The following is a 12,965-nucleotide window of genomic DNA, read 5'->3' as shown; positions in this document are numbered from 1 at the left end:
TGCCTCTCTTCTTCCTTCTCTAACCTATCTGTTTACAATCTGCTGGTTTCATAAGCTTTTCTTTGCTTTCCTAGAACTTTCTTCCTCCAGAAATTTCTGTTTTTCATTCATGGCTGGTGGCTGGACAGTGAAGGCGGGATCATAAAGAATCTGAGGTGCCTCCTGGCAGAAGCATAGCATTGGCAGATTGGGAAGAAAGAAAAGATGGAGGCAAAGGAGCTGAAAATCGAGGATTACATGACCATGAAACATGAAAAAGGCTGGATTACAAAATAAAATTCACAACTTTGCCAGCCATTGCGTTCAATCGGCTGTACCAGTAAAAAGTGAGAAAAATACCAGATATGCCATTAGATAAATAATGAATCAAACAGCAAATGCTGTAATATCACTATTACCTCAGGACACTACTATTTACCACAGACTTGTTTTTAATCAGTTGCAGGCAGGAGTAATTCCTTTAGACTCAGAAACGGCAGCCTGGGAAGAAAAGAACTTGATAGAACAAGAATGGCTCTGCAGTTCTCATTATTATTGCAGCTTGTTCCTTGTGTTTCACATGCACATATATGAGGTATATGCGCTGGTATGCACAGCATCTTTGAAATCCTGTAACACGCTCTATTACATTTATTTGCAACAGGAGACCAAATTTATGAGTCATTTTCTCTGTTAGTGGTAAAACAACAGTAAAGGACAACCAATTACAGTGACTGAGAGCAGATTTAATGGGAAGGAAATTGTGTTGTTCTCTATTTTGCTCTAAGTTAGTTTCAATGGTTCTTCTAAAATATAAGTGTACAACCTTTATAACTATTGGATTCATAGAAATATAACCAGCAAATTGTTCTCAATAATAAAAACAAAATAATAAAAAGGAAGTGAAAACACACTTTCTTTCCCTGGAGAGGCTTCTCTTTATTCTGTCATACACCGTGAATAATTCAGCACATCTACTCTTAAAGCTAACGTTTATTTTAAAACAGGTCTATACATTTTTTGCAGGTGTTTCAGTCTGTGGACCATATCTTTGTAGCTGTAGAAAAAAATGGCGACAGAAGAGACAGTTCAGTGTTCTTTAAAGGCATCTGGAAACAAACCAGAAAACAGAGACTATGGGTCTCCAGCACAATCTTCCACTTCCTCCTTTCAGCCTCAGGTTAGAATTTTGCAAGCTCCAGCTCTCCAAGCAGTTTTGAAATAATTTGAGATAATTACAAAGAATAATAATTTATGTTTTTTAGCCATGTAGGAGCACCATAAATACTGTCGTTTTCTGTTAAGCCAAATGCTTGTAACAAAGAAGGAATCACTTTGCTGACCAGGAAAAATGTTTAATGCTGTAACTTAAAAGATCAAAGTTGTTGTGGAATGGAGAAAAGAGTTGGGACTTGAGGCTGGATGTGACGGAACAGCAGGACAAACGTCCAAAAAGGGCAGGAAAACAACTTTTTGAGAGCCTAGAACTTGATTTGGCAAGAAAGATTTACAACAAACTGGTGAAGAACAGAGGCTGTTATGGTTGATGTGGGCTAGGTGGACAGGAGAGACAGTTGTCCGGCCAGGAGTAACTATATAACCAGGAAATAATCAAAACACACACTAAAGCAGATTCCCAACAGTTTTCATTCCAGGCCACTAGTTGGCAGTGTGGCTGCGGTTTACATTCAGAGTCTGCAGCACAAACAGTTGTGAAGAATCCACCGGCATTGCTGATTTTTTTTGCTCTACTGGCAAAATGTGCAAAAACACTACTGACTGCAACCCTAGTGCACAGGTGCAGGAGTTTCCTCCCAAATTTAGGGATAACAGGGTATAAATGGGCTCATTTCCACCTCTAGATAAACACATTAATTGTTAATAACTTCTGTGTCATCACTCCTGTGAGTGTTCTCAGTTATGGCTGTTGTTTATAACTGTAATTATTTGATTTGTGCTCTGGCATGAATGTCCACAGCTGACATCGCTTAATGACACAATTCTGAGGAAACAAATGCATCCATGTGACCTTGGACATTGTCTTAAATCTTAAAGGCCAAGACGATCATGCCTTCATTTCTCTGAAGTCGAGAATACATAACTGGCTCCTTTTGCGCTCAGATAACCTCTGGCTTCTCCTCAGATATAGCTAATATCTGAAAAAATAGATAAAAATATTCTCTGCTAGTGTCAGGAACCAGATAAGAACCCAAATGCGACACACGAGTCTGGCTGAACATCGCTTTATTGTCGGACACAGACAACAGGCAGGATTTTCCGGGGAGCGGGCAGAACAGAATAGTCGGGGACAGGCAAGGTCGAGATCGGGCAGAAGGCAGACAGAGTTTACAGGGGAACAGGCAAGGTCGGAACCAGGCAGGCAGGCAAACAGGAATACGCTGGAAAGTCATCTGAAAACGAACAATAATATGGCAGACAGCAGGTGTGCCTCCGGGGATTAAGAAGAGTGCTCATTAGAGTCCTGATGCACAACAGGTGCGCGGGGCGAGGCGGCTCACGGGTATGATTGCCCGCAGCTGTGACAGCTAGCTCAATATAAAACACTTTCGTAGTAGTCAGATGGGTTTGCTGTTCTGAGCAAAGGCTTGTGGATTCTTCCGTCCAGAGAACGAGGTTAACAGACCACAAGTCATCATCTGGCTACTTTACAGTAGCATGTTAGCGCATTATATCTTTGTGAGCTTTGTGACCTATATATTAAGTTACAAAGCTTCATCTTTTGACAACTTTACAGTCAGATGTTCAGTTGAGTGTTTGTCGGTCTCCAGGAGGACTTATTCTAATGAAAATGTTTTATGTTGCACTAGTAAAATTTTTATTTTCTTAAAGTACTAGTGTGTGTGATCAGGTCTCAACCAGCCAGGCAGCAAGATATGATTTTATTCTCTTCCACCCTGTTGTTTGTTGTCTTATGAGTTTCTGAACTCATGTGTTTGTTCTTTTTGTTGTTTTGGTAAACAGAAAATGATAAAAGTGAAGTTCCAGCAAAACCAGCAAAGTAACTGAGCAGGAAGATGTGATCTGAAGTTGTTTTAATAATGGAGTTCTGCCCCAGATCGCCGATGTTGGTCCTTCAACACAACACATTAAAGCACATAATTACTGCCAACAAACAACCCAGAACAGGCGACATTCTATATCTATATGATGACCTCCACAGGGCTGCAGCATCCTCAGGGTTTGGCTGGTTTTCTTGCTTCGTTATATAAGTGTCAAGAAATCTGAACATGCTTTGTGCAGATCTTTCCTAAACACGCTGGAGGGAAACATCAAGGCACAATGATGATTGTGTGTTACTGAGTATCACACCCTGTGAGCATCCATCAAGATCTGACCCTCAGTAGGAAGCTGATTTGTTCTCATATTTACTCTGCCCATCAATGATGTTTCTCTAAATATGATCCAGATTTTGTCATAGTGGCCTGAGTTAACCAACAGAATTAACATAGAGTTCTGGTGCTCTGCAGATGCTGTGAAGATGGTGCTCACACACCAAAGACCCATTACCGTTCATAGAAGCACGTTGTCTTCTCCTCGAAGACCCTTCAGCAGACTCTCACAGGGACATGCAGCCATTTTTGTGCCATTTTGTTGCCATTAAGGGCTGATCAGAGTACACTTCAGCCTCCAATCCCTCCATTTCTGTTTCCATCCTCAAGTTTGTGTGGCTGCAAGCTCAGAGGTTGAGTGAGTGAACGTGCGTCTTTATCCTCTAACACCTCTCAGCTGTGCAGCTGCGCTGTCACAACACTGTAAATAAGCGTGCCAAACCTCCTCCTTTTATGACTGTAAAATAATGGAGTCACACCATCATGAATGTTTAATACCAGTTCCTAGGTCCTCTGCTGACAGGAGCATAATTAAGGCCTGACTGTAACACTCTGGCTCAACAAAAGCTCGCCGTTTTCAACAAATCCACCAGTGATAGTTTGACTCTCTCTGTAATTCTTCTCAACACAACCTTGTTAACCGTACACAATGTCAGAAAAGCTTTATGTATTCTTGTTTTATAGTAGTTTTACAGCCAGAGCTGTTTAATTCAGGAGCACTGGCTTTCTGCCGGGGGTTTGCTCATTACAGCAAAAATTATCAAAAAGAAATACGTTTTTCTCTAACATCAGCAGCATTTTTGCTAATGAAGCGATGCTTTTAAGATCCTCCAGTCCATCAGTTGATGATAACACAAAGTTAAACATATATTTTTGTCCAGGTGTAGCTGTGTAAAAGGTATTATTAAGCAGAAAAAGTGTGAACATTTGATCCAGAAAAACAGCAGTTATCTGTGCTCCTGTTGATCACTGCGATTGTCTGGTCCTAAAAAGAATTATTTGGATCAACATGTTTTTGTGCATTTATTTGCTGCACAAATGAATAAGAAAAAAATTGAAATGTTAATGTATAGATTTTGTAAATAAGCAGAGAAAGTCAGTTAAAATCATCTTTACTTCTCATCATCGCATTTTAAACAGGACCAGTGTTCTAAATGTGGGTCTGGTGCATGTTTAATGCAGTCTTTAAGGAGATGTCTATGAGCAGAATGCTCAATAATTAATAAGATGTGAAGCTGGATCAAACAGCACGTCTGCCTCTGTTTGTGCCTCTGTGTTTGCACACTCTTCCTCTCTCTCTCTCTCTCTGTCTGTCTGTCTGTCTGTCTGTCTGTCTGTCTGTCTGTCTGTCTGTCTGTCTGTCTGTCTCCTCTAACTCTCTCTTCTCTCTTCACCCTCCCTCTCTACCTCCCTTTCTCCCCTCTCTCTTTCTATCCTCCTCTCTCTCTACCTCTCTCCCTCCTCTCTCTCTACCTATGTGTTTGTGTGTGTAGTGTCCTATATGAGTTCTTTGTTGGAAAAGGGTGACATGTCCTCACAGTGATAGATATTCACTAACAAGTGTGTAGTGTTTGTGAATGTTTCATTTTCTAGTTGTAAAATTGTCCTTTGTGTTATGTTTCTGCAACACTAGAAGTGTTCTTTGAGGTGCAGAGGAGAGGAAAATGAAATGACATCAGGTTTTCTGCATGCAACTTTATTAACATCAGGTGTAGCATGGCTGTGATATATAGAGATGGCTCCAGTCCACTCTAATAAATCCAAAAATTACTTTAAATGTTCCAGGAATCCTGAAATCGCAAATGTCTCACATCTGAATTCACTGTGGCAGTGTCTGATTCAGTGTCATTTGCTCTCTGTACAATTTTAAGTTGAATAAGTTTAACAAGTTCAGAGGATGAAAGAATTTGGTTCTGTTGGCACCAGCGGTCCTCAGACGCGCTTATCCCTTGTCCTGCTGCCCAATCATTTTTAATTTCCAATAAATCTGACGGAGTATCTGAAGTTTGGAGGTCAGAGAAACGTTGCCATTTTTACTGGAGAGACAAGACGGTCGATTCCTGAAACTGTTGGAATAAGTGATGCGAGACCTGCGGAGCTAATTCACGCAGACCACTCCAAGGGCATGATTCTGGATCAGCTGATCCATCTCATGACCCTCTCTCATATTTTGGGAGGATACCCAACCCTCCCCCCCACACACGCACACACTTTTTTTTTTCTTTCTGGTGGCTCCTAGTTGCTCCATGCTGCTCTGCTGCTCTGTTGCTCTGCTGCTCTGCTGGTGCCCTACGGAGCTCAATCCCTCCAGCTGCCCAGTATCCCGGTGGGGGGGCCTGATATTCAGTCAGTGATGTCTTGCAGACAATTCAGTGAAGTTAAATTGATGCTCTGCTAGTTCTGCAAAAATTATGTGCAAAAAAAAAGTTTCTTGGTTTAATACAGAGTTTTATGACTGTCATGAAACAAATGAGTATTTATTTTATTATACTGGAAAACACCTCAATAGATCGGTTTGCTGTGAACTGAAACTATTACGCAGAGAGGCAACGTTTGCCTCCAGAATGCAAAGCTCCATTTACACTCAGACCTCAACTCTCTCAGCTGGTGACTCCATTATGAGTTGTGGCTGGTTTGAATAATTCATTACAGTAAAATGGACTATTGAAGAGATTTGTGTCCCAGCTACAGTTTCTGACTTTCCCTAATTTAATGTCAGATTTTTTTATTATATATTATATATTTATTATATGTTATTAACAGCACCTTTGAAAAGGGAGATTCTAGCTGGTTGAGTTCCTGGGTAAAACACCCAAGTCACAATGATTCACCTGTTAGTGATGCTACCGACCGTTGGAGAGTTCTTTGATTAGGTTTTATTGTGCAAGCTGAACAACACTGTTTTCTGCCTTCAACATCTCTTATTGTTCCCTCATCTTACATGAGCTCTCTCATTATTCACATGATTCACGCGTCTCCCTTCACCTTCAGCCTAACACCACGAATAGCCAATGATTCTGTGTAATGGGGTTAGCACAGTGCTCAGTGTTGTTGCTCAATAAATTAATAATAATGGTCTCCAGGAGTAATAATGCCCCCCAACCCCCCACCCCACCGGACATCATAGCTTATTTTCCTCCATTGCACGCTCACACTCAATTGAACCTGTCATCTTCACTTTGTTCCTCTAATGGTTGCCTATTCCCAGACAGCTATTAGAGTACAGGACATGTTATTGGAAATCAAAGAGGATTCAAAGACAAGCTTGTCCTCCTGAGGGGGAAAGCACCCAGCAGAGGACAAATCGTCTAGTCCACCGCTCAGAGAGGACTTTTCAGGAAGCTCCTCCTGTCTTTGCACTGGTCACTCTGCAATGTGCATTTGTCAACAAATTATTCCACTGTTACATCAAGCCGCTCTGACGTCGGCAGTTTTTAAAGGTGCTCCGTGCATGTACAAATGTCACACACCCTGTGTCCAAACCCAAACCACCACTAGACCCCCTGCTGAGCACCACATAGGGCCAACACCATTTCTTGGGAGGTCCAAATGTTAAATGGGGGCCGCTGCACGCTACATGCTGCACTCAATGCATCCCATAATGCATTGTGAAGAGTAGGTCACAACTAACGCTCTGTAACCAAAGAATATTTCCCAGCATCCTTTGTAGTCACACAAAAAACATAACATGAGGTAAATTATTAATTAAGTTAGATATTAAGGACATAATAGTACATCAACAAATGACCAGTCAGTGTTTAATATTTATTATTAAGTAGAAAGAAATAAAGTTATTTTGCTGATGTTGCTCTGGTACATCATTATTAGGAGCGCTACAATGCTGTTTTAAGCCCTACGGCTGAATAATTCAGCTAATCAGTGAGGTCACTCAACCTGCTCCATGAGGAGGGAACAGGGAACAAGTATGTGAGGTCACAAAGAAGTGACCTTATTGTGAGCTAGCATTAGCTAGTGCTTTCATAGTAGCTGTTTACTTGTTCTTGGATATGAACCTCATCAGCTGTATTGGAAGCATATTTGTGGTCCACGCTGAGAGGAACAAGAATTGAAAAGGGCTCTTTCTTATATATTGTGTGGCAATTGTTACACTAATTACAATCAAATCATTCAAATTTGTTGCCATAAATGAGTGACTATTGATAACTTATTGAATCTACTCCAGATCCATAAATATTAACCAACACAGCTTTCAGCTGGAGTCATCACATTTCATATTTTCTTTTTTGTCCCAAATTACCTGTCCAGTTGAGGGTCCAAACGCTAAATAAGCCCAGCTAAAATGCTTCTGTGTCAGCAGCACCGCATATAAGCAGAAAACAATGGCAGACCCCAGGGGCCAGGAATTTGGATGCATGGATATACGTACATTAAAAAGCTGCGGCCAAGTAAAGCAGCAGAGTGCAATTGATCTAAGCAGTGTGCAAAGGCAGGACTTTGGGGAAATCAGAAGCTTCATTAAAGTTTCATATTGTATTTCTGTGCACTTGCAGTTTCATCGTGTGTCTCTATTTACTTAAGGGCCCGAACTGAGTAAAGTTAGACCCACCCTGGGGGCTCGGATTATAAAGCTTTCATGGTTTGTTGTGTTAAAAAAGGGGAAAGCTGTAAAAGTTTCATCCACGAGCTCACAGAAGAAATCTGGAAGCTCAGCCTAGCACAGCGAAACAGGCTTCAGCAGACTTCCTTCATGACTTGGTGAATCAGAATCAGTGTGTGTAAACAGGTGTCATTAAAAACAGTCCCTCTCACACTGGACGGAGGCACACTCACAGTGTAAAACACACATCTTTGCTTCTGTTGGCTCAATTTGGTGCACACGCAGCAAAGGTGAATGTCTTTGAGAAGAAGCCATGTTTGATGGCCTTTCCTCGGCAGTTCTGGAGGACCTGGCCGAGCCTCCATCTGCGCTGTCCTGCTGTGCCAGTTTTATAAATGAAAGAGGGATGAAAGGAAGACAAGCAGGTGGGGACAGAAGCTCAGCCCAGAACTGATCTCACATGAAAAAATAGGACCAAATAAACCCGCAGAGTTGTAAATCTAGACTCTAAAAACTTCATATTTTTCTCCTAAAGTCCTGGAATGTAAACTCTTGTGCTGTACAGTATATGAACAGTGGGGATGTAATAAAGGTAATTTAACCAGAAGTTAACTGAAAATAAAACAAGGTGACGCAGAATCACCAAATATATTACACTAATATTGGATATTCCACTAGGGATAAAAGAAGAATTTTACCAATTAATGAGTTATTCCTGGACAAGTTCACAGATCTCTTAGTGTGTATTCTGTCCTCATATTCACTTTTTTTTTTCTCACTGCATTTTTGCAATTTTGAAACCGAATGTGTCAAACCGTCAGCTTCCCCGTTTCACCTTCACTCCACACTTTTGACCATGAGCTGTGAAAAACATCCTGGACATCAGAAATTTGTTTTGTAACAAAGTGTGTGACTGATCAGAGATGCTTTATTCACATAAAGCATCTCTGATCAGTCAGTCAACACAAATTCATTGTTTTGACTTTTAATTTAGTCTTCCATCTTTTCTGCTGAAGTTGCTTTTATAGAAAGGAAGATTCAAAGGAGTCAAAGTTGCAGTTATTTACCTGAGTCACATGAGGTGTTCTATAGAAACGAGGGGGGACACAAACTCTCAGAGCTGTATGGCCTCCTGTGTGCACTCTTACATGTGTGTCACCTGACAGCTGCAGCTGTTTCTACAGCACCCACACACATTTCAGTCAGAGATAGATTCAATTCCATCCATCAGTCCATACATACAGTCAGTGACGATAAAAAAACAAGAGTTAGGGACAGGAGCGTGTCCGCTCTAGTGCACACGTGCTGCCTGGACACGTTGACGGGGGACAAGGAGACACATGCTGCTACAGAGTGAGACTTTAACAAATCAGTCAAATTAGGCTGCAAAGAATTGTGATTCCACACAACCTGAGACAGAGGCGAGAGGGCGATGTGACAAGGAGTGAGAGTGGCGGCGAGCTCTCTGGAGACGGCAGAAAAGGAGGCAGAGCGGCATCTATGTTTGTGACGGCGGTGCACTGAAGAAGAAGGGAGATGACAGAACCGCCAAAAAACCAGGCTGCCAACAGAAGGAAGAAATGACAGGAAAGATATAAATCTGCTCTGTGTGTGTGTGTGTGTGTGTGTGTGTGTGTGTGTGTGTGTGTGTGTGTTTGGGGATGAGAGAGAGAGAGAATCTCACAGATTGGACAGTCGTGGCCGGTCGGCATCTGTTTGGACAGTTTTGGTGGGGAAGTGGGCCAACAAACAGCACTTGTTTGCTCTTATCTGTACCCGTTTCCTGATACCAAATCTCGTCCCCGACACAAAGAATCAACAGAGCAGTTGACAACATTCAGATGGACAGACGTTTCCATCCCAGCACCAGGAAACATTTAACAAAGCTTTTTTTGTGTGTCGAGGCGCTAATGAGCAGCGTTCCAGGGTGTGATGTGTTCGTTCACACCTCCATGTAACATCTGAGTCCTTGTTTCTCTCTGCTTTGCTGCCTTCACAGACCTCGACACGCCAGTTCTGACAGTGCACCAGACGATCAGTGATGTACGCGGCAGCTACTACCAGGAAAAGACAGTGTTCCTTCGCTGCACCGTCAACTCCAACCCTCCCGCGCGATTCATCTGGAAGCGGGGAAACATACTCATCGAGCAGAGCAAGGACAACGGAGTGGACATCTACGAGCCTCTTTACACTCAGGTACACACAGATACGCACGCTGCTCCCACACCCCGCCACTTCACAATCGTAATCCTCCAAGAAATGCCTGACGTGCGCCTGTTCACCAACTGTACCCACATCATTCTCTGTATCACTTCCTCTTACTCAAGTCCTCTAGAATTCCCTAAACATGTAAAGAAAAATCTTTGTCTGTTATTCAATTTTGAAGCATTCTTTCAGAAAAATTTCCAGATATCAGCAAATCTGTCACCAACCAAGAGCTAAGAAATACATCCTTGTTCCTGGCCCATCATATAATAAATCCTGATCAGAGCTAATAAGCTTTCCTAGTGTGAAATGGACACACATTCCCTACAGACTGATAATGTTGATAATGGCCCCATCCAGTCTTCCCACGTTCCCTGAAACCATTGAAAAATGACCGCTGTGGTGTCATTAGTTGATCCATGAAGCACATGCAGCATTTGTAGTTTGGCCTTCAATGCTGTCACATGATGTTTTAATATCAGGGAACCTTATTTTATACTAGTTTTTATTCTGATCAGAAAAAATAGTTTCTAGTTTGATTACTAAGAAAGAAAAAGGAACTAAATGGAGACTGAAGCCTGCACAGCAAGGCTAACATTTACATAATATTCTAGCTCACTGTGATAGCTGAACAAATCCTTTTTTATTATTTACTTGTGTATTTTTTAAGCTGTTGGTCAAGGAGCTTCAACATCATAAATATGCTATTTTGCAAAGTATACAGTACTTTAGCAAATTCTAGTGTATCCTGCTGATGCTGGAGGAGCCTGAAATAATGTGAATCTGTGATTTGTGTCGCTACACACATCTTGCGTGTGCTGAGAGAAACAAGGACTGGAGTTTTCCAGCAGTTTCACAGTTTAAAACTGATCTGATTTAGTAAACCAACCCATTTCTGGACTCCCATGAGTCAGTCAAACAGCTTTTCAATCAGTTAAACAGCACTCGTTAGTGCGTTCGCTGGCTAACAACTATAAACAATCCCTAGGCCTGATCTCCCAGTCCGAGAACACCATTGTAGCCTCGCTGCTACTGCTCCTGTTTTTCTGCACTTATCAAAGCATCAGTCAGCCACAAAGCGGAGCCCCTTGAGTTCAATTAGCCAGCCAGCACATTCTTCCCACGGCTGCTTCAGAAACTGTTAACCCATCACCTTCTGAGGCAGAATTGGACTCTCTCGGACCCCTTTTGATCTGACACTTCACAGTGATGTTGGAAGTTTTCTAATGTTCACAGAGCTCTTCATGAGGTGGAAGATGTGGAGAGCTCAAACACAACAGCTTCATGTGGAGTGTCAAGCTTCATCGTTATTCGATTCCACAGACAGAAAATGTTGATTTTTTTGTTGCCGTTTGTGTTCTTGACCTCTTCTTATCTAATGTGACTAAAATTTCAATAAATCAAACATTTCTAACCAAGAGTGGCAGGAAAATTAAAAGCTCTGAGCTTTTACTTGAATGAATCCAGTCCCTGGCTGTTGTGTCTGCTGTTGTTTGTCTCAGTGAAGCTACATTTCACACCTTCATCCTTTCATCCTGCTCTCTTTTCTCTTTCAGGGTGAGACCAAAGTGCTGAAGCTGAAAAACCTGAGACCCAAAGATTTTGCCGATTACACGTGTCAGGTGTCCGTCCGCAACGTGTGCAACATCGAGGACAAGTCGGTGACCTTCCGGCTCACCAATGCAACAAGTATGCTAGTTTTGTTTCTTTCTTGACATGGGGATGAAAAGCTGTTTCAGAAATTGCACATTTTTACCCCCATATAAATTCAGTGATTTGAGTTTTGCTTTTTTAATGGCAACTTTCATATTTCTGCTTTGTGGTTATGTTTGCTTCTCATTTGTGGTATCGATGGGTTCTGAAAGGAGGGCACACACTTATCTGCACTTCATCCCCCTTTGTTTGGCTGCCAGCATCAGTGGGAGGATCCAGGTGGATCTCCACCTCTATCAGCCAGTAAATGATGCCATGGCCTGAGGATTTAGTCTGTCTCTTCTTTTCATTTATGAACGCTATCAGTGTGTAGTGAGGATTATTTCCACTGTTCACACTTAGCTAAGGCGCAGTGCTGAGTCAGCACAAGATGTACAGTTCCATCCAATTTGGTCCTAAACTAAAGTAAACATTGACAAAAAGTCTTATTTTGACTGTCACCCTCGAATCCTCCTCGTCTTCCACTCCTTTCATTGTTTTTTTCAGGCATGTGACTTCTTAGCATGTAAAATGAAAATGCTAATGCAGCGTCTGTATCTCTGTCTTCATCATCACTTATTAAATTTTTGTTTAATGAAGCTTGTTTACTTTTCAACAGCTGATAAAGAAAAAAATTCTGTGCAGAGCTTCTAGATTTAATCTTGAGTGAAGTCATAATCAGAAAGAAACTCCTCTCATCTTCAGTTAGCAGCGATTCACAGGGTGCTAAAACCTGCCACAGCAGTCTGAGCACACGTTTAGGGGCTCGTTGAGCTGGACGGGCATGTTTTTGATATTGTTTTGATATATGTTTTTGAGAGAAAATCCACAAATGCATCTGTGTCACAAGAACAGCAAATGACATCGACTCTCTGGTAGCCTTCAGGTTTTTCTGACTAGTTAGCTTAATTAGCTAAGCACAAGTAATATTGAAAAAAACTAGTTTGGATTGAATTAGCCACTGCTGAGAAATATGTGGACAAAAGAGATCCAGGTAAACAGGGTCCGAATAGGAGAAGAGAAGAAGCATCAAGCTCCGGATCAAAATCTGATCCGATCTGTGAAGATAACGAACACATTATTGTGATGGATGTGATCCACTGATTTCCTCTTCACAGATCCTCTGCTCTTGAATTATCCTTCCCTCTCTCTCCTCTCTCTCTATTCCCTCTCTCTGTCTC

At 41.7% G+C, this 12,965-nt stretch overlaps 1 protein-coding gene across 5 annotated transcripts in view; it reads left to right on the top strand.

Annotated features, from left to right (window-relative positions):
• The window catches only part of LOC130521542 (MAM domain-containing glycosylphosphatidylinositol anchor protein 1), a 109,104-nt gene that overhangs the window by 56,153 nt on the left and 39,986 nt on the right, over nt 1-12,965 (top strand). For all 5 annotated transcript variants that reach the window (XM_057025161.1, XM_057025163.1, XM_057025162.1 and 2 more), the window contains exons 5-6: nt 9,887-10,083; nt 11,649-11,781. In XM_057025161.1, the coding sequence (XP_056881141.1) occupies nt 9,887-10,083; nt 11,649-11,781 (330 nt within the window). The remainder of the gene's footprint in view (nt 1-9,886; nt 10,084-11,648; nt 11,782-12,965) is intronic.

Source organism: Takifugu flavidus, chromosome 2, assembly GCF_003711565.1.
Source record: "Takifugu flavidus isolate HTHZ2018 chromosome 2, ASM371156v2, whole genome shotgun sequence".
NCBI classification, from domain to species: domain Eukaryota; kingdom Metazoa; phylum Chordata; class Actinopteri; order Tetraodontiformes; family Tetraodontidae; genus Takifugu; species Takifugu flavidus.
Note: the sequence above shows the minus strand (reverse complement) of the source record. Positions and strands in the feature narration are given on the sequence as shown.